Source organism: Microtus pennsylvanicus, chromosome 3 (assembly GCF_037038515.1).
Source record: "Microtus pennsylvanicus isolate mMicPen1 chromosome 3, mMicPen1.hap1, whole genome shotgun sequence".
NCBI classification, from domain to species: domain Eukaryota; kingdom Metazoa; phylum Chordata; class Mammalia; order Rodentia; family Cricetidae; genus Microtus; species Microtus pennsylvanicus.
In genome coordinates this window covers 95,901,654-95,924,455 of record NC_134581.1, presented here as the reverse complement: position 1 = coordinate 95,924,455, position 22,802 = coordinate 95,901,654, and the positions used below count along the sequence as shown (strand labels likewise).

Here is a 22,802-nt window from a genome sequence, read left to right as displayed (position 1 = left end):
ATCATAAAGATAGAGATGGGGCAGTACTTCTAACATTTAGTAGGTAAAGACAGGAATGACAAATTACTTGCAAAGTACAGAACATCTAACCCAACAAAAAAATACCCCACAGATAGCACCCCTGCTAATAAATGGTGCCAGCCCCTAGACTGCTCACTGGAATTGGTTTTTCTTATGATTTATTCTCACAAGAACTGATTTTATTCTTTTCACCTTATCCATTGACTCAACCACCATTTCTCCTTCTATCTGGTATGAAATGAATTAGGTTAATGACCATGTAGTCTGTCTAAGCAATGAGAGGTCATCACTGGAGATCTAGTGTGACAAAGCCTCTACTTCCCATGTACCAGTTGCTTTTTAGAAGAACCTGTTTACAGGTTGCCTAGGAGCCCAAGACTTCTGGCCAGACATAATCTCTCATCATAGAGTGTGAAGACAATAATATACCTCGTGCTTGGCTCTGCTCATTGCACCAGCATTGTAACAAGCATCTAAGACTTATATGCTGATCATTGTATTAAGTCCCATTATATGCATTAGCTCCTTAACCTCTGGGATAGCCATTTATAAATCAAGTAGTTTCATTGCCCATTCACACAAAGGATGTAGGATTTTGGAAGTCAACACCATGCCCAGGACTGTACAGATCTACTGAGACAGACTCACAATTCAAAACTCCACAGACAAATGCCACTCTGCTTATTCAGCCTGCCCCTGTGAGGGTATTTCCAATAAGATAAAAAATATGAAATTAAATAGTGTCTCAAAAGTGTTAAACCTTTACCATAAAGAGATAGATAAATCACAGAACTGAATTAGGCTTGGAAGCCCTGCGAAGTCACTGCAGCTAAGCCATTTTGTATCCTATGGTTTGCTAGTGGCTTAAACTGTGGTCAAAATTAATTGGGCAAAGGTTTACTGTAGTCCTGAGGGAAATGCACAGTGAGATGTCCCCTGATAAAGAGCATTGATTCTGAGCAGCTCTTCTACAGCATGCCACTACGTGATGTGCTCAGCAATATCACTACAGGGAGTAAATTGTGGGCTCTTACAGGCCTTCACAAAACCAGAAGTATGGTGCCCAAGGCACAGGCTACATGGCCAACTCCTGTGTGGCAAGCCTGATGACATGGGACTCCCTATCATCCTGTAGCGTTTTTAGTGCTTCGAATTTGAGCTGACAGGGATTTGCTAAGATCTTAGCGTGTGTACCAAAACGGAACAAGGCCACCCGTAGAATGACTCCATCCCTTCCTGCCTCGTCTCCCGGTACGTGTTGGGTTCTTTTTATCTCCTTATATTGAAATTAGATTTTTTTTTCATATAACCTGATTTCACTCCCCCCTCTCTATACTCCTCCCAGGTCCTCCTCACCTCCCTTCCCGTCTAGATCTACCCCTTTCTGTCCCTCTTTAGAAAACAAAGAAGCTTCTGGGAAATATAACTAATGTAATACAAAAACTAATACATCAGAATAGGACCAAACAAACTAACAGAAGTGAAAGAGCCCAAGAGACAGATACAGCAGAGGCCATCAGGTGACACGGCGGTCAGCACAACTGCAATGAATGTGTCCCCTCTATCACTGGAGTTCCCAAACATCCCAGACCATGCATGCAGTCTCCTTACCAGGAAATCAAAATTTCATTAAAAGGACGCTAATTGACCTTTTCCTCCAGCCACCATCAGCCAGCCTGAGAGCAGTTCTGCCATGACTGCACAGCCCTGTCCTCAATGTGTTCCCTTCGAGTGGAAAGGAGCAGGAGAGACAAGGCCATGCCTTATCTTAAGGGATCATTTGCTCTCACTAACTCAATGCTTGCACACACTAGCATCTAGCAGCAGCAACCAACAACCCAGATAGTCTGTCAACCTCACTTAATGAGATAGGCACTTTCTGCACACAAGAAATATAAGGAAAATAAATTTCAGGAGAAATAGCGTTTCTTCAATTAAATTTGAGATTTTTATATGTTAGAAGGCATTTCTAGCAGGGAAGGAGAAACACTGGTATTTTTGTGACTTGGTGAGATGATTTGAAAAATCTCAGGAACAAAGATTCCTACGAAGGACCTGCTGTAATGATAATGGATATGATGATTTCTTTCCTAATTGAGCACTAATGACTGAGGTGCGGGCCACTTCTCTGGATTAATAAAGAGCCAAAGAATTGACAGTTTAGACCATTAAGCTTAGCTGGTTCCTCATCTCGGTGAAGGGCACAATGCCACCTTCATGTTATTATGGTAAGGATAAGCCTAAAACAGTGAGTCAGAGAAGTTATTTTTGAAAAATAAATTTATGTGGCAGTTAGGTACCTGACATGAAGTTGGGCAAGGCAAAATATTTCATGAAACAAACAATCACATGAATTCTTCAATTCCTTTCCCATTTATACTGCCTTCAAGTATTTGGTTGTCAAAAAAAAAGGTGAAAGGAAAAGGGACAATTGGCAATACAAAAAATGGTTTCAAGAATAGCCACATGCAAATAAGCTACTATGACTTACTGCCTCCCACTCTTCACTCCAGACTTAGCAGAGTACTCCAGGACTAGGGTAAACCCCAGAGCACTACACATTCTGGAGATACGCCACTGCTACTGTTTCCAGGGGTCTCTCCAGAGTGCTTCTCACTAGAGCACTGCAGTTGAGCTAAAAGAATAATCTGTTATCAGAAATGTCAGAAAGCTTGATGCACACCTTAGCAAGGCATAATCTCGGTCACTCCAAAGACTCAATCTGCAGAGATCTTAGAGTCCAGGGAACATATTTTTTCAATTCTGATTGAGGATCAAAATTTCAAATCACTCTCTGCGTTCCAGCATCTAGATTCTGCGATCATTATTTCAATCTACAGTGAAGGAAATGGTTGATGTGGCTTAATCTGCCCTGTGAAATCGCCTATGCAGTAATCAAGTACTAACATACCCATTCATTCAATCACATTTTACAAAGCTGTTACAGTGTAATGTCATGATTCTAAGGCCTGAAGATGTGGAGCTGAATAAAAAATAACCTCCACTGCCATGCAGGAGAGTGGAGTGTGCAATATTAAGAAAAAAATGCATTAAAGACACAGGTACTAATAAAGGAAGATGAGAGAAGCACAGTGTGAGGGGATAATCTTGCCAGGCTCAGTGGGCAGAGAGAAAAGTAACCTTGAATTTCAATAGAAGATGCTCTCAGGCAGCATTCACAAAGAGCTCTCCAGGCCAACAGAGGAGGGGAAGGAAGGGCGTGGCAAAGTAAAGAGCAGAGCTGGGCATGCTGGGAACATGAAGCGGGACCAATGGCCACTCTCATCAAGATGCTCCCATTCTTCCAGCAACCACCTTACTAATCAAATGTATGACTGGCAGCATGATCCTCAGAGAGCCTGCCTCTTTCGACTCCTACTTCTTGCCTTATGAAAGTGAGAGATGTTTACTCCCAAGCCAGTTTCTGCCAGTCACACTCATTATTAAAAGTGTGCAATTTAGCTAACATTAAAGAGCTGCTGTTTCTGTGAAAATTAAGATAGATGCTTTGCAAAGCCTTGACATTTTTTAGTGAGTGACTAAAAAAGCTGCAGTAGAATTAAGCTCAAGGGATCCAGCTATAAAAGATGAAGGAGGATTATAAAAATCCCTCCAATGAGATTCTGCATCAGATTGCTTTGCTGGTATCTCAACTCCTTACCCTAATTTAAAGAAACCAAAATTGGAAATCGTAAAAGATACATTATGGGTATGTTTTATGCAAAAAAAATGAAGAGGAATAAAATTCAATAAAAGTCCTGGCCTTATACTAAGAAAATGACAAACAAATGCACATTTGTATTTTGTATTAATATGCTTACGGCAGATTGTGTGTATGCCTCATTTCTTTAACCAACGTTTTCATCAATTAACCAGATGCTAGCATTAGTGTGCTAGCTGAAAGGTTTCTGTAATAAAATAAAATTACAGTGGGATGAGAAAAGATCTAACTGAAGAAGGCAAGAGGCTTCCAGAAGCCAGTGTAGGGCATTTGGAGTTTATTCTGCAAATCGAGAGTGGAAAACCACAGCGTGCCAGCCAAACGCAGCCTGCAGCTGCTTTTCAGAGTCTTACTGGGACCCAGCCATATCCACCCAGTCTACCCTTGTCTATAGCTGCTTCCAAATGACAGTAGCAGAATTGAATGATTGTTATAGATATTATATGCAGGTGTTCAGAAAAGGTTAGTGCACATTTTTATGAAAGCATGAACTCCTACCCTTCTGCATAGACAATTCTTCCAATAAAAACCTCAGCCATTTGGGATCAAACCCTGCTGCCTTGTCCCTAGCACCAGGAAAAAAATGATAAACACAAAGGTAGAAACCTCATCTCTTGTGAACACATAGGAAAATGATAATTCTAATACCATTAAAAATCTCTAAATTCTATTATACGCAAACTCTATAATGCATCCAAGGTACGAGTTTGATTTTCATGGGAGAAGAATTTGCAAAGCTGTGGCTACACCACCCACAATGGCCAGCCACCTACAGAGCTGAGAGAGGTAGAAGGACAGCATCCATCATCCTGTAAGCACTGAGTTTCAATCTGCAGGGTGTCACACTAGGAGAGATGCAGCTGTCTGCACTGTATGCATTGGAACACCCACCTGCAGTTAGCACCCAGCTCCCACCCCAACAAAGCACCCAAGGAGAAATTCAAAGCCTGTAGCTGACTAAGGCAGACTTCACAGACAACAAACGCAGGCTTGGTAAACTCCTGAATAGATTAATTCAGCATTTCACTTTAACAACTTTGGAGAAACGTGCCCATTTTGAATATATACTTTATTATAAACAGTTGCAAAAAATCACACATCGGAATGATTAGGCCTAATGTCTACACATATTAATGAATGTATATTCCATTAGCATAGCCGTTCTGAAGCTGTGGAGTTTCACATTGGAGTTGTCACTTTTGCTATCAAATACATTTTAACCACAACAGAAAAGAAAAATCCGAGACAGAGAACTAGATATTCTCTTTCGTAACTCATCTTCATTATCTGGATTCAGTCCTTCTTCATCTCCTAATATTTACCTTTCAGGTTCTTTTTTTGAACATATTATAGTGTGCCCAGTTTTAAGTACAAATACTATCTTTACCTCTCATATTCGTGTGTGTGTGTGTGTGTGTGTGTGTGTGTGTGTGTGTGTGTGTGTGTTTCTGTTCAGGACAACGTCACACATGTTTTTACCTGGATTTTGTTTTAGAGACAAGAACTTTCACTGGCTTGGAGCTCACAGATTCAGCTAGGCTGGAGGTCAGTAAACCCCAGGAATCTACCTGTCTTTCTGCCTTCCTAGCATGGGTATTGCAACACATGCACCATTGTGCCTGACTTTTTTGTAGGTTCTAGGGGAGGAACTCGGGTCCACATGCTTCCACAGCAAGCCCTCTACAATAGGAGCATCATACCAGGCCGCTCTGTGCTTCTTCATACACCGTCCCATGTCTGTCACCAATCACAACGTACGAGTCTCAAAAAGAAACTGAAGTCCATTGTTCAAAGAGCCAAAGCAACCAAGAGAATCAGGAAAAGAGAGGAGTCCAGTGCTTAGATACGACCTTAAAAATGTATCATAAAGGAAGAAAATACCTTATAACAGGTATTATAGAAGATGATGTACAGATAGAAATTACACTCGGAAAAATGTTCAACTTTAGTAATTCAAGAAATAGAAAAGCAAGTCATGATAAGATTCCCTATTAATAATAATTCCCTATGAATAGGACAGCAAAAAGAAAACATCCTGACAGCATCAGGTGTGACAAGGACATAGAGCCATGGTGTCTCCTATGTTTCTGGTGAGAAAACATATATGTGACATCAATGCTATAAGACACTTGGACTATTTTTTATGGTGTCCCTGTGTCCCAACAATTTCATTTTCTTCCTCACTAGAAGGAAAAGGGATATCTACATAAGCCTGTGCAATTTTTATCAGTTTTGTCTGAAATAGTTAAAAGTGGAAATAAGCCAGATATCTTCCAGTGTATTAATGGATAAACAAACTATACTTCCACACCTTTTAACAATATTCAGAAGAAGAAAAAACAAACCATATGTGATTTGGCTGAATCCCAAAGGCATCATGCTGTTTAAAATGGAAGTTAATATCTAATAAATAGAGACTAACCTTCTACTTACATAAATTCTGAAAATAATAACTATTACAAGGAACAGAGCAGTGGTTTTTAGGGAATGGAGCTGAGCAGAGTGTAGCTAACTTGTGGGGAATTCTGCTCAGCTATGAAACATTCCTGCATCTGGACTGCGGGGTTAATGTTGTGAGCACATGTGAAGCTAAATACATAGGCATCGAGAAGAGGGAAGAGAAGGGCTGCAGAGAAAAATCAGCATCTGGAAGCACTTTCTGTTCTTGCGAAGCTCCATAAAGATCTGAGTTTAGTTCCCAGCACCACTTGTCACTCCAGCTCCAGAGAGAATCCCATGCTCTCTTCTGCCCTCCACAGGCACCCACACATACTTGCTTGCACACACACACACACACACACACACACACACACACACAGTTGGAGGGTGGCTAGAGAGAGAGGGAGAGAGGGACAAAGAAGGAAGGGGGAGAGAGAAGAACAGAAAGAGCCATACTCATAAAGAATACATAAATAAAAAAATGCTTTAAAAACTGGCAATACACAAAAGAGGCAGTGTGCTTTAGTCCAGAGCCTTATATCAACATCAGTTTCCACATTTTCATCTTTATAGTAAGCTTGCCAGAGTCAAGGTATATGCTGCACTCTTTTCCTGCTTCCTTTAAATTTACATGTATGTTGATGTATCTGCGTGCATGTGCACGCATGTGAAGATGAGCAGATGCTGAAAGAGTATGTTGGCTGACCTGAGCAGAAGTTACAGGCAGCTGTGAGTCATGTGATGTGGATGCTGGAAATCAAGCTAGGGTTCTCTGTAAGAGCGATACCAGCTCTTAGCCACTGAACCATCTCTCAAGCCCCTAATTTTTTTTTCACTTCTGAAATGACTTTAAAACAAAAACCATTCAACATCTGGTGAATAAACATGATCAACAGAGGGAACCATTCTAGGGGAGAGGGGCGTCAGGTAGCAGAAGAGTCATTTTGATAGACAAGGAATATCTACCAAAGTGGAAATTGGTGAAAAGCTTTTTTAATTAATTAATTAATTATTTATTTATTAAAGATTTCTGCCTCCTCCCCGCCACCGCCTCCCATTTCCTTCCCCCCCCATCAAGTCCCCCTCCCTCATCAGCTCGAAGAGCAATCAGGGTTCCCTGACATGTGGGAAGTCCAAGGACCACCCACCTCCATCCAGGTCTAGTAAGGTGAACATGCAAACTGCCTAGGCTCCCACAAAGCCAGTACGTGCAGTAGGATCAAAAACCCATTGCCATTGTTCTTGAGTTCTCAGTAGTCCTCATTGTCCGCTATGTTCAGCAAGTCTGGTTTTATCCCATGCTTTTTCAGACCCAGGCCAACTGGCCTTAGTGGGTTCCCGATAGAACATCCCCATTGTCTCAGTGTGTGGGTGCACCCCTCGCGGTCCTGAGTTCCTCTCTCGTGCTCTCTCTCCTTCTGCTCCTGATTTGGACCTTGAGATTTCAGTCCGGTGCTCCAATGTGGGTCTCTGTCTCTGTCTCCTTTCATCACCTGATGAAGGTTAATATTCAGGAGGATGCGTATATGTTTGTCTTTGGATTCACGTTCTTATTTAGCTTCTCTAGGATCGCGAATTATAGGCTCAATGTCCTTTATTTATGGCTAGAAACCAAATATGAGTGAGTACATCCCATGTTCCTCTTTTTGGGTCTGGCTTACCTCACTCAGGATAGTGTTTTCTATTTCCATCCATTTGTATGCAAAATTCAAGAAGTCCTTGTTTTTTACTGCTGAGTAGTACTCTAATATGTATATATTCCATACTTTCTTCATCCATTCTTCCATTGAAGGGCATCTAGGTTGTTTCCAGGTTCTGGCTATTACAAACAATGCTGCATACACACAAAATTCATCTGAGGAACTATCTCTTGGCTTTGAGAAGCAAACGTTATTGTGTATACTCTTTGTCATTTCTGTTGTTGACATCCACTTTTATTCCTGTGTGGTCAAAGAGTGTGCATAACGTTGTTTCAGTTTTCTTAAAGTTCCTAAGTCTAGGTTTGGCCAGGTGCGGTGGTGCACACCTTTAATCCTAGTACTTGGAAGATGGAGGCAGGCAGATCTCTGTGAGTTCAAGACCATTCTGGTCTACAAAGCGAGTTTTAGGACAGCTAGGGCTCCACACAGAGAAATCCTGTCTTCAAAAAAGACAAAAACAAAAACAAAACTATGTTCGTGTTCTCATCTGTGGCCAATTTTGAAGAAAGCTTCACATTTAGCTCCAAAGTTTCATTTTTTAGAATTTGTCTGTATTAACTGCCTACTGACAAAGTATTGAAGTCACTTTCTATCACTGTGTTGGGGTCAATCTATGACTTTGGATCTAACAGTGCTTCTTTTATGAAATTGAATGCTCTTATGTTTGGTGCATATGTGGGTAGAATTTTAATATCCTTTCAGTGGGTTTTTCTTTAATGAGTATAAAAAGTCCTTCCTTAACCTTCTGAATAGTGTTACTTTGCAGTCTATTTTGTTGGATATTAGAATAGCTATAACTTCTTGTTTCTTTAATTCTATTTGCTTGGAATGTCTTTTTTCATCATTTTACTCTAAGCTAGCATATTAGAGTGAGGTGTGTTTCTTGGAGGCAGCAAAAAGATGTTTTCTAATCTAATCTGTTACTTTGTGTCTTTTAATTGTGCAATTGAAACTATTAATAATGAGAGCTATTGCTGAATAATGTTGAATAATTACCTTTTGTTTTTGTTGATACTGTGGTGTTTTCCTATATAACTTTTGGCTAACTGGTTTTGATATTCCTTGTGCGCTCTGGTATATGTTTAATCTTAATAGTGAACTATTTCTTTTAGTATACTCTATAGAGCCAACTTGGTAGATAAAAATTCCCTGAATCAATTTTTATCATGAGAAGTTTTTACTTCTCCCTTGATTATGACTAATAATCCTGCTTCCAAATTACCATACTCTGGCTTATATTACTTAGAAATGCTCGGCCAATAGCTCAGGCTCATTGCTAACTAGTTCTTAAAACTTAAGTTAACCCAGTTCTGTTAATCTACATTCTGCCATGTGGCCCATGGCTTCACATGTACTCCAGCACGTTCTTTTCCCTCTCTAGCAGGCTGGTGTCTCCCCTGACTCCCCTACTTTTTTCCCCACCATTCTCAGTTTGAATTTTTCACATAGCACTTTTCCCCGTTACAAGCCTGTCAACTTTTTATTAACCAATGAGAGTAATATATATTCACTCTATACAGAAAGATTATCCCACAGAATTTCCCCCTTTTATCTAATTAAAAAGGAAGGTTTTAACTTTATCATAGTAAGATTATATACAAGAAAGACAATTATTAAGAATTACATTTACAATATCCAGTCCATTTTTATTTGACAAAATTAGAGAAAAGATTCAATTATCTATTATATCTTGATGAGTTTGACATTTCACATCAATATATCTTATAGATTAACTAAGAAAAACTATAACTATGACTATCTAGTCTTCAACTCCATCAAAGACCCCAGAAGGGCAAAATATTATCTAACAACAAGGACTTTTTGCTTCCTGGATAGTCACCCAAAGTTCCTCTATAACATTGGGCCATTCAACTCTAGCCTACAAGCCTAGCATATCTGACAGACTTTCCTGTAAAGCTTAGAATTTTGAAGAACGGTCCTACGATGTCTTAGCAAAATTTTGACAGCTGCCTTTTTGTGTCCTACCAGTCCAGTTTGAATAGTAACTGTCAGCAATCAAGGTGAAGCAAGAACAGTTTTTTTACCCACATGGCTAGTTTTTGGCATAAACAAAACAAACTCAATATGGAGTTTCTTCAATGTCCATCATCTTTTCTGAAGTAAATTTGTACTGCCAAGAACAGACATGTCTCACTGTCATAAAAAGCTATATGCCATTATAAGTATTTTAAATGCCATATTATGTAGGTCTTTGAAATGTTTGAAGGACATCTACCTAAATATATCTATTTAACCTTAAAAACATATCTAATGACTATATATTTGACTATTACAGATGACCAAATATTAACCTGTATTTTTAAACATACATTATATTTTAAAATGAGTTGCTTAAGCACACTATTTCAAACAAGAGTAGAAACACATATACAGCATAGCAAAAATAAACTCAAAATTTGCATTAATATAAAAAATCCATATCAATATAAAAATTTAAGACTAGTAATGGCTTTTTTGGTTTAAAGTCAGATTCAAGAATTTATCCTCTTATCCTATTTCTATATTCCCCCTTTTTCTTTTTAGAATGAGATTTCTGAATCTAATCTCCTTTGTTCAGCTTTTCTTCTGACCATTACCAGTAACAACTTATAACCAACTCCCCTAAATTATGACAAATATTTATAAACAGTATTTGGGGAATATGGGTATAGTTTTCTAGACTACTTATTGTTTACTGGAGGCACAGGTAATCTTTGTGGGACCCTGAGAATATTTAGGATAATGGGTAAGTCTTGACTAGAGTAGTCAGTGAGACCAGATAATCTCAGCCAGCAGCCTTGAATCTGTATTGGATATTTACTCTACAGTACTCTGAAGAAACTGCAACAGAGGCATTTTAAAATGCTGGATCACCTGGGTCATCTGTTTTTATTGATGTTGTCTCCTTGCTCTGAAAATACATAAGCTTTTAAAGGTAACATACATATTTGTATTGATACAAATATAGACTGTACATTGTACACAAGTCAGTCAAAGAAGACTTTTATCTTATGTTTGAGCAGGTAAATTATATATAATGTGCTTCGTAGTTATTTTAGGTTTATTTTTTATGCCTGTAGCCAGGATTTTCAGGGGATCTTTCTTGATCAAATCTGATTTTCATTCATTTTTTAATGAATCAAACATCATTTATTCACCTGATATAAATCAATAGTCTCTCATTTCCTGTGGAAATAAAAGCATAACCTCTCCTCCAAAGAAACATATCTTTTGCCTTAAATTTTGGCATCAAGACATATTTGAAATATGTAGGTTGGTTCAGTTTAGTGGCTTTTATAATCAAATGTCTCATAGCAGTTATCACTTGCTCGTTAACAATAAAAAAATCTAAAGACAGTGCAATAACATACATGATCCAGACTCTGTGTATTTCTCATTTTATGTGACTTATTATATTTATTTTATTGCTCTATTCCTTTTTTAGGGACTGTAATTATTTTTAAACTGTATTTTTAATCTAAGATTGTATATATTCTCTTTTTCTTCTCTCTCCCAAGACTATGCTCATTTACAAACACACTGTGAGTTCAGAGGCTTTTTTGTTGTCTGAATCTGTCTTACTATGAATCTCTGTCCTTTTTCTGCCTGTATGAGCCTTTAAATGGAGAGGTGCTTATCTGTGCTGAAGCCTTCATGAAAGACTGTGGGAACCTGCCACATAGTACTGGTAGCTCAAGCCCACAGCCTGTGGCCAGGGGATGAATCTCTATACTGCTGCCCACATGATAGACATAAACTAGGAAGTTGCAAAAGAACTGCTTATTGTGAATATAATTTTTGCCTATATATATTTGTATAAAGTTATTGTACTTATTGTATGTAGGTTTACTATGTTTGGTTAAAGTCTTTGCTTTTTGTTTGGACAAAAAGGGGTATTGTGTATATGGTGTGATATTTAGATTGTTTTCTAACAGGTAAAGTTTGATCATAGTCAGAGGGCAGAGTTAGCCACTAGCTGACCATAGAGGTTTGGAGGACTGTAGACAGAGAGGAGACAGGAAGTAGTAAGGTGGGTTGAGAAATGAGCCCTTTCAGATGGAATAATGGTAGAGGTAGAAAGTGACTGGCTGCTGCTCCCTGCTTCTCTGATCTTTCAGATTCTGACCCTGATATAAAAATTAATTAGATTAATGCTTCAGGCCTGTCATCTGTGGTCTTTTAGAACTTGTAGCACATCCATCCAAGCCTTTCTTGCTTTCAAAGTTTCCCTTGAACGTTTTATTCCTTCTTTGTTGATACTTCCAGTGACCTTCTTTGTTCTATGCATTCAGATATTTCTAAATAGCAACTGTAAAAGGTAACTTTATAATAAAATTGTAACAATGTGCTTTATAATACATGCAAAATGAAAATACCTAAACAGTAACACAACATTTGTGAGTGACTTGGCCATAGCAACCTGCACATTATAGAAAAGTGTATATAGTATTATATAAAGGAAAACAGGAAAAAATAAATCTATACAATATAAATCTTCAGTTAATATCAGACAACATAGAGTTGATAAGATAATAGCAGATAGTAAAATGAAAAGAAAAGGTCAGTCATCACAGGGAGAAATAGAAGAGAGGAAAGGCACAAAAATACGAAAAAAAATGGTAGCTCTTAATACAACTGCATCAGTTATAGCACTGCATGTAATTGTCTAATGCCCTAGGAAAGCCCAAACTCATTAATGTTCCATCTTAATGTGTTTATCCTCTGGCATTCTCATTAATTGAAGGCACTACCATCTACCAGTGATACCCATGGGAAGAATGTTAAAAACTTTAATGATCATGTATTAAATCCTCATTTCAGCACATAAAGTTTATCCGAGCATACACCCTTCTCCACATCCCCACTTCTGCTTACAAACATGAGACCAATTGTAGTAATATGGGCGGTGGCAGGGCTGCGTCCCCAACACCCCAGCCGCCTGCTCGGCTAGCTTTTGCCCCGAAATAACAACACACAAACTGCATTCATTTAAACACTGCTTGGCTCATTTCTACCTAGCCTCTTCTAGGCTAACTCTCGCACCTGGACTAGCCCATTTCTTATCATCTGTATAGCACCGGTCTTACCGGGAAGATTCTAGCCTAAGTCCATCCTGGGTCGGAGCTTCATAGCGTGCATCTTCCCTGGAGCGGGGAGCATGGCGTCTCTCTGAGGCGTCTGCTCCAGAGAGGAGAGCTGTTGAGTCTAAGCTCACTTCCTCTTCCTCCCAGCGTTTTGTTCTGTCTACTCCTCCCACCTATCTTCTAACCAATGAAATGGGCCAAGGCAGTTCCTTTATTAGCCAATGACCTTCCTCCATCAACCAATGATCTGTTTCTCAGATTTCCACACAGCTCTCCAGCTAGTCCAGTGTTAATTCCCGTAGCTGACCTATAAAACTGATCCTTCCCCCAATATGGAGATAAATCTGTCTATAGCACATATCCAGGTACAGTGTTGACTATCTCCTCTGTTTAAAGAGAGATGGCGTCACTCTTGCCACTTTCTAACTCCTGTTCTCAGCTTCAGACCCCACAAACTGATGTCACACTACAGAGACCCCATGTCATCCCTCACTTCTACCCCTATGTCAATACTTCCTCACTCAGGGCCACCACCCCTCACGACCTTTCTGCCTGCCTGACCTTTTCTATCCTTTGGGTTTGACTAGACTGGGGCATCAACCTTTACTTCCCCCTCCTTTACCCATAGCTTTGCTTCACTTTAGAAGCCACAGACACATTTACAAGATGCCCTTAAAGAAGCAAAAATGCCAGGCGCACTCTGCTGCGGTTTCCTGCATGTCACTGTTTCTAGTATCTTTTATGTAATGAATCATAGGAAACAGGGCAATCCAAGCACACTGTTAGGCCTTTAAAGGTCTACACTTTGTTCCCAAGGTCCTACTCATTATCTCTTAGGAGCTTTTTATTTGCAGTATACTCAATTACTGAGGTAACTAAATAGCTCTTACTGATCAGAGCTAGCTTCATTAGCTTAATAGCAACTAGCAAATGCTATAGTACTGCCCCATGGCCACTGCACTACCAGAAATAGGTTTATTTAAGATTAATCTCCAGGGTAGAAACACATTTTACCAGAATACACTATAATTGTTCATATAGCCACTTAGATCTACAGAATCACCAGTATTGTTCCTATTATTTTTCAATTAGGGAAAAAGTAAACCAACAGAGAATATCCAAAGAAGTTCACCATCAATTCAACTCATTCAGTCCGCCCATTCTTCCCAGGAGAAGCTCCTTTTCAGTCCGTGTTTGGTTGGTCACAGACCACAATTCTCAGGCTCTTCATAAGCCTGCCATGATCAGTAACAACTGATCTCATAGAGGTGTCTCATGCGGATGTGTTCAATGGGCAAAACCACATGCTGAACATGCATGAGGACCTGAATTGGCACCACTAGAATCCATGTGAACTTGAGATAGGGTTATGCAACCCCACTGTGAGGAATGGAGACAGGAGGATTCTTGGGGCAGGCTGGCTAGCTACTCTAGCTGGGGGGAAAATTGGCATGGTTAGTTCATTCAGTTAGAAAATTTTCTCAAGGAAATAAAGTGGAGGGTGGTTAAGGAGGACACTTGGTAGCCCCATCTGGCTTCTGTAGGCACATGCATCTGCACACATGTGCACTTCACCACACATTCACATACCACACACACGCACACACATACACACACACACACACACACACACACACACACACACACACGAAGGAAAGAAAGAAGGGAGGGAGGGAAGGAGTGGGAAGAGAGAGAGGAAGAGAAGGGAGAAAAGAAGGAAGGAAAGAAAGGAAAAACTGTAAATAGAGAAGGAATAAACAATGACTCTTATAATTCTGAATTGCCACAGAGTTTATTTTCTCCCAGACTGTAACAATCCTCTAGTAGTACCTGAGTACTTGTCTTTGATACTTTTTATTGTTGTTGCCTACAGAGTAACAATATGGCAGACAGAGAAAGACAGGCATAAGACTTGGAAGGTCCCAGTTGCATTACTGGGAGTGAGGCTACTGAGGCCTTCCTCTTCTACCTCTTCATTCTAAGACCTTTGTGAGTTTCCTGCAAGAGACACAATGCCAGAAAGAGGACTCGAATAGCATGCGATGCACTCCAAAGGGTAGCATCCTGTTCTCTCAGGGCACTCTCGTTAATCTGTGCTTCATAGGTGGCTTCAGACGTCCTTTCCAGGACTCTTCAAGAAGAGCAGCTTCTTGGCTGTGAGGTGCATGATTCGAACTGAGTTCTGTGTTCATGAGCCCGATCATGTGCCCTGTGTGATATCAGGCCAGGTGTCTAGTCACTTACCATGGTATGCGGGTTGCCATACACTTAAGAAATCTGAAAGCCCCAGTGGGTGGTGGGTGAGTGGTGCTGACCACCTCAGGGTCAGAGAATGTATGCATTGCCCCTGGAAGGCTAGATACAGAGTGATTATTTGCTCTCAAGGAATAGTTTATTTTTTAAAAAAATAAAAAGTACTTTAAGATTCCATCTTCCTCATCAGAAAGTCTACAATCAAGAAAACAAACAAAATAGTAAAATAATAATAATAATGATGATGATGATAATAATAATAATAAATGGGAAGCAAAAATAAAATGAAGAATAAATGCTGTATCTGGGCAAAGCTTTTTTCAGAAACCATGAGTTACTGAACAAAAGCCTCGGTTACAGAGGTGGGGTGCCTCCTTCTGAGTTTTTGGTCAGGGATGCCCCGGAGGCCCCCAAAACAAAGCTCTTGCCTTTACTTTAAAAAATTATTTATTTGTGTGTTTCATATTTTGTCTGCAAGTATGTGTACCATATATGTGCCTGGTGCCCACAAGAGTTCAGAATAGGATCCTCTGTCCTCTTGAACTAGATTACAGACAGCTATTAGCCAGCTTGGAACCAAGCCTGGCTCCTCCTCAAGAGAAGCAAGTACTCCTGAAAACTGAACCATTTCTCCATTTACTGGCCATTATTTTTGGTTCCCCACAAGAAGTAGATGACAAGACCTGTTGCTGAAGACACCACATACTGTGTGATACAGAGAAGACAAGCTGAAACTGAGCTATGATTGTCCTCTTTCCCAGAAGTCTTAGAAAGTGCTATCCAGGTCTCTGGGCATAGAAATGCTACCAATTGCATTACTCAGTGTCAGTCCTATGAGGTCTGAGACCAATCTGTCTTATAAGATGTGCCCATTTGTGCAGTAGTGGGAATAACAAATTGCTCTCTGGTTGGATTTGAGGTACTGGAAACCTGGTCAATAACCTATCGTAGGGGAGAGAATAGGCTCTGGGAGGAACTGAATAATGCTGTTTAGCTAGAATGACACAATGTCAAACTGAATAATTATGTTTGTACCCATAGATGAGCCTTGCTGTTAGCCTTAATGAGAAAATCCTCTCTTTCCAGTGAACAATGGTAAACACAAACATTCATGACTGCACAGAGCTGAGTATAAGTGCTGAATAAGTATATAAACAGACATTTATACCATCCTCTCTAAGGCTCATGGAACACTGCAGAGGAGGGGCTGAAAAGAGTGGACAACTAGAAAAAAAGGAGAAGGACTGGAAAGTAGCAGCTTCTGGGCAAGACAAGCCATTCCAATGATAATCTCACAGCAACCATGGATGTCTTGTAAGACATGTTACTTACATGTTACTGTGTAGTAAGAAGAGTGGGCAGACCAGCAGTCAGGCAGGCATGGAGGAGGAGCTCAAGTCTTTACTCCTCACTGCTGAACTATTTACCACTGTTAAATACAAGGAGAGAGGAAGTCATTACCTCTATTGTATACCCACTGAAGTCCCAGACTAGCTCCAATAGATGGTTTCAATCCAATTGTCACACAGATAGATAATCCTGGCTAAATGGGTCACAGAATAAAACCAAAAGTCATGAAACTGGAATGGATGGAAGATATGAGAAAGTAGGGGGAGCGAGGCATAGGGGTTAAAGGACATTATACACATGTATGAAATAGACAAATAACAATATTAGAAAAAAGAAAGGAAGGAAGAGAGACAAGAAGGAAAGAAAGAAGGAAGGAAAAAACAATAAATGTTTCCAAGATTCAAGGATAAGAGACCCTCTCAGTGGTGACAGGGATGTGCACTCCTTTAATCCTAGCACTCATGAGGCAAAACAAGTAAATCTCTGTGAGTTCTTGGTCATAGGTCAGACTGGTCTCCAGAGCCAGTTCCAGGACAGCCAAGGTGACACAGAGAAAACCTGTCCCAAGAAACCAAGAGCGGGAGGAGAGAGGGGAGGGGGGCTCTTATACGTGTCTGGTAGGAATATAAATTAGTTCCACTGCTATGGAAATCAATGTGGAGGTGGGGGTTCTACAAAAACTAAATGTGATAATTGGCTTTACAAGTCAACTTGCCATAGCCTAGAAGCACCTAGCAAGAGAGTCTAGGGTGAGGGATTGTCAGATCAGGTGGGCCTGTAAGCACACCTATGGAGAACTGTGGGGGATTGTTAAGTGGGGTGGGAAGAAGGCTCATCCTAAATGTAGGTGGATCCTTTTTATGGGCTAGGCTCTGCATAAGAGTAGAGAAAGCCAGCTGAGCAGAAGCTGCAAGAAAGCAGACCTGTGTTCACTCTCTCTTCCCCTGACTGTAAATATGAATAGACTAGCTGCATGAATTTCTGCCTTGATTGCCCCTCAAAGATAATTGATCCTGGAATTGAAGGCAGATTAATCCTTCCTCCACTAAGTTATTCTTTTTTTAAGATATTTTATCACAACGAAAATGAACCTAGAACACTAAAACAAGCCATAATATAACCCTCTTTGTCAGTCCCGAGTATATAATAAAGGAATCAAAGTCAGCATATGGAAGAGATATGTGGACATTATTGTGATTCTGTGCACAAAACCCACTTATGGAAATAGCCTAGGTGTTTATCAATGGAGAAATGGATTTCTCAATGTGGTGCATATATGCATTATATTTATCAATATAAGTTTATCCATAAAAAACAAAATATCACTTATGGGAATATATATTATCCAGAAATAGTCCTGTTAATTAAAATAATCCAGACACAGAAAGACAAACACTATGTTTTCTCTCATGTGTTGAGTCTGTATTTGAAGGGGGCATAAAAATGTAATGATGAGTTAAATGAAAATTTTAAAATGTGAATAAATTTCACAGAGAAATGTGACAAGAGATGAAAACAGTTATGGATTTTTTTTGTTACTATGTTTTATTACTTTAAAACATACCAATCCAATTCCCACTCTCTCCCCTCCTCCCACTTCCTCCACACACCCTCCCACCCCAACGCCCTCCAGTCCTAAGAGAAGGCTCCCTGCCCTGTGGAAAGTCCAAGGCCCTCCTTACTACTTCTAGGCTGAGCAAAGCATACATCCAAAGAGAATAGGATCCCAAAAGGCCAGTACATGCAGTAGAGACAAATCCCAGTGCCACTTTCAGTGGCCCCTCAGTCTGCCCCAACTGTAAACCCTATTCAGAGGGACTAGTTTGATCCCATGCTCATTCACTCCCCTCATGGTCTTGACCTCCTTGTTCATACTCTCACTCCTTCCACTCTTCAACTGGATCTTGGGAGCTCAGTCCAGTGCTCCAGGGGTCTCTGCCTTTGTTTCCATCTGTTGTTGAATGAAAGTTTTATGATGATATTTAAGATAATCATCAGTCTGACTACAGGGCAAGGCCAGTTCAGGCACCCTCTCCCTATTACTTAGGGTCTTAACTGGGGTCATCCTTGTGGATTCCTGGGAATTTTTCTAGAGCCCGTTTTTTTGCTAACTTCATAATGGCTCCTTCAATCAAGATATCTCTTTCCTTGCTGTCATATCTGTCCTTCCTCCATCTCAACTATCCTATTCCCTCAAGTTCTCCTCAACCCTCCCCTTCTACCCCCTGCCCCCATGGTCCCAATTTTGTCAGGCAATTTTATCTGTTTCCAATTTCCAGGTAGGTCTATATATGTTTTTCTTTGGGTTCACCTTATTACTTAGCCTCTCTAGAATCATAAACTATAGGTTCAATGTTCTTTGTTTATGGCTAGTGTCCACTTATAAGTGAGTACATACCATGTCCATTTTTGGAGGGTCTGGGTTACCTCATTGAGGATAGTGTTTTCTAATTCCATCCATTTGCATCCAAAATTCAAGATGTCATTTTTTTCTACCACTGAATAGTATTCTAATGTGTAAATGTGACATACTTTCTTCATCCATTCTTCAGTTGAGGGGCATCTAGGTTGTTTCCAGATTCTGGCTATTACAAATAATATGGCTATGAACATAGTTGAACAAATGCTTTTGTAGTATGATTGAGCATCTTTTGGATATATGCCCAAGATTAGTATTGCTGAATCCTGAGGTAGGTTGATTTCCAATTTTCTGAGAAACTGCCATACTGATTTCCAAAGTGGTTGTACAAGTTTGCATTCCCACCAGCAATGGATGAGTGTTCCCCTTACTCTACATCCTCTCCAGCATAAGCTATCATTACTGGTTTTGATTTTAGTCATTCTGACAGGTATCTCAGAGTTGTTTTGATGGGCATTTCCCTGATAGCTAAGGAAGTTGAACATGTCTTTTGGCCATTTGAAATTCTTCTGTTGAGAAATCTCTGTTTAGTACAGTACACCATTTTTTTAATTGGGTTATTTTAATGTCTGATTTCTTGAGTTCTTTATATATTTTGGAGATCAGTTCTTTGTTTGATGTAGGGTTGGTGAAGATCTTTTCCCATTCAGTAAGATGCCTTTTTGTCTTATTGACTGTGTCCTTTGCTTTACAGAAGCTTCTCAGTTTCAGGAGGTCCCATTTGTTTATTGTTGCTCTTATTGTCTGTGCTATTGGGGTTATATTTAGGAAGTGGTCTTTTGTGCCCATGTACTGAAGGCTACTTCCCACTTTCTCCTCTATCAGGTTCAGTGTGGTCAGATTTATATTGAGGTCTTTAATCCAAATGGACTTGAGTTTTGTGCATGGCGATAAATATGAATCTAATTTCATTCTTCTACAGGTTGACATCCAGTTATGCCAGCACCATTTGCTGAAGATGCTTTCTTTTTTCCACTGTTTTAGCTTCTTTGTCAAAAATCAGGTGTTCATAGGTGTGTGGATTAATATCCAGGTCTTCAATTTGATTAAATTGGCTAGAGGTATTACCATCCTTGACATCAAGCTCTATTACAGAACTACAGTAATCAAAACATATTGATATTGGCATAAAAACAGGTATGGATATTATTACAGTATAAAATATGCAAGTTTGAAAGGGAAATGATGAGACCCATTATTTTAAAGAACTAATATATTTTAGTAAAAAGTAAACTAGGGTCTGGCATGTAGCTCAGTGTTAGAGCACATTCCTAGCATTTGTGAGGACTTGGGTTTAAGTCTCAATTTTTCAAGTATTTCATCACCCATAGATGAAGAACTGTTGATGCAGGAGGTCTCCAAAAAGTAAAATTGATAATTGATGTTATAAAGGATTCATACATAAACTCATAAACCTATGAGGATATAAAGGATTTACTCACAAACCCACTGTCCTAGTTTGGGTTCTTATTCCTATGAAGAAATATCATAACCAAAGCAACACTACTAAGTGAAAACATTTAATTGAGGGGGCTCACTTATATTTTAGATGTTCAGTCCATTATCATTATCTTGGGGAGCATGGCAGCAAACATGGCAGCATGCAGGCAAATGTAGTACTGGAACTGAGAGTCTTTTTTCATCTTGCCTCAGAAGCAACAGGAAGTCAACTAAAGTAACACTGAGGGAAGTTCGAGCAGGAGACCTCAAGGCCCACCCCCACAGTGACACACTTGCTTCAACAAGGCCACACCTCCTATCAGTGCCACTCCTTTTGGGGTGGTTTTCTTTCAAACCAGCCCACTTGATTGTGAAATATGAAATGACACGAAGAGTTTAGCTACAGGAATGTCACCTCCAGTGGCCATGGCAGATAATAGTGTACTAGCCAAGCTTGTTAGACACTGTAAAAAAGAATAGTGTATACAATAATTGAAGTATGGTGTTGCAAAGGAAGTCTCTGCTAATGTTTATTCACCAAGATTGACTTTTTAGGAGACAACCTTTATTTACTACTAGCCATTAGGTCCATCCTTAGACCAAAGAATATGCCTCTACCATCAACACAAGGGGGCAGCCCAGGGTCACAGCCACCAGTTAAGTCCTTGTCTCCCATTAAATTCCCTCTCTTCCTATCAGACAAAATATAATTCTGTCAGGTGAGCAAGATGAACCTGGGCAACAACCGTTTGAAAAGAGCAATTCTGGTGCACTTACAGAATTATGGAAATATATTCACTCTATAAATCTCCCATCTACCCAAGTGAGCAGACATGCAGTCTCAGTTTAGACTGTAGAAACAGAGTAAGCTGGACCTGAAAGAGACTTAAGGTTGAAGTGTGTTGAAAGCAGGAGTCTAAACCTGTATAAGCTAGTAGAACTCTCTGGTCCAGGACAACTCCTTTGAGCACCAGCCAGAGCTGTATGCAAGTTATATTATTAAAGAGATTTTCTTAACTAATCTCTAAGTGTGTAGAATGGTTTCTTACTAGAAAGGCAAATTAATTCTACAACACGATAGCAGTAAATGGCTTCTGAGAGAGAAAAGCAAGTTTTTCCTAGAGAATCAGGCCCCTGATAAGTTATCAAGTCTATACATATACAAACAACACTAAATGCATTCAGTAGGGTGTGTGTGTATGTGTGTGTGTGTGTGCTCGTAAAACAATAAGAATTAAGAAGAGAACATGATTTTGGCAGGTAGGGGAACACGAGGGGAATTGGAAATGGGAGCAGGAGGAAATTATGTAAATACAGCATTCATGTATGAAATTCTAAAAAAGATGAAGGTTAAATTAAAAAGAAAGTATTCTATGAGATAAACGAAGATTTAAAACTTGCAGTAGTCTGTTTTCAGGCAATGAGATTATGGCCCACTCTATGCAGGACAGAGATGAATTTTGCACACATTTGCCATCTTCAGCTTTGTCTGCCCGTGAGCCCTCTCACAGCATTAGTGCGGAAGGCCCTCTCCTGGGACTATTGATTCCTCCTCAGTCACAGCTGAAATCCTTTCTAGGCGCAAACTAACTCTGATATTTAAAGACAGGGAGCTCCTGCTTCACTTTCCTTCTGTCGCCATCTGCTAAGCTAAGAGAAAACAAAACCAACCCAGGAGTTTGTTTTCTCTGCCGTGTAGCCACAAATTTTGGAGAGATTGAAACTTGTGTTTTTTGTTAGACTCCTTCACAGGACTGATCAACATCCTGACAGAAATTATTTGGCGATTCACTGGAGACTTCATGGCCCCTGACCTGGTTTGCAGAGTCGTCCGCTATTTTCAGGTATGGAAATTGCCTCCCCAGTGGGATGAGCCACAATGAAGCCAACATCAGCTCTGGGATAGCATGAAGGAAGTAACTGCTAAACCTGTGTTCATGTGCAACCCATCACTCCCTTCTTCCTAGGTGAAAAGAAAGGAATTCTAGGTGAAATTCTAAAATTTCTAAAAATGGGTGGGTTTTTTTTGCTACAAATAATGCATATGCAAAGCAACAATTAAAATAATAAAGATATCACTGAGTGAAAACAGTGGTAAGCAGTAACCCTTGTGATATGCTATAGCTAGATAAATCCCCAAAGTTCTGTCAATGCTTACTCTTTTATCACTCGGACACTTCTTCTAGGAAAATGTTAACAAATGACTACAAAATAAATATTAAGCATCTGATTACCACATAAACTCACTTTCTCAAATATCTCTTAGCATTTGAATACCTTCTCTAAATTATTGTCCTTATTCAAATATTTTATGACTAATACTATATCTTATGCTTTGCTACGATCTACATTTAAATCCATACCCATAGGGCCTG

The 22,802-nt window shown here is 39.7% G+C and overlaps 1 protein-coding gene across 1 annotated transcript in view; it reads left to right on the top strand.

Annotated features, from left to right (window-relative positions):
- The window catches only part of Npsr1 (neuropeptide S receptor 1), a 182,366-nt gene that overhangs the window by 115,125 nt on the left and 44,439 nt on the right, over positions 1-22,802 (top strand). The window contains exon 3 of the mRNA XM_075967962.1: positions 22,168-22,271. Within this exon, the coding sequence (XP_075824077.1) occupies positions 22,168-22,271 (104 nt within the window). The remainder of the gene's footprint in view (positions 1-22,167; positions 22,272-22,802) is intronic.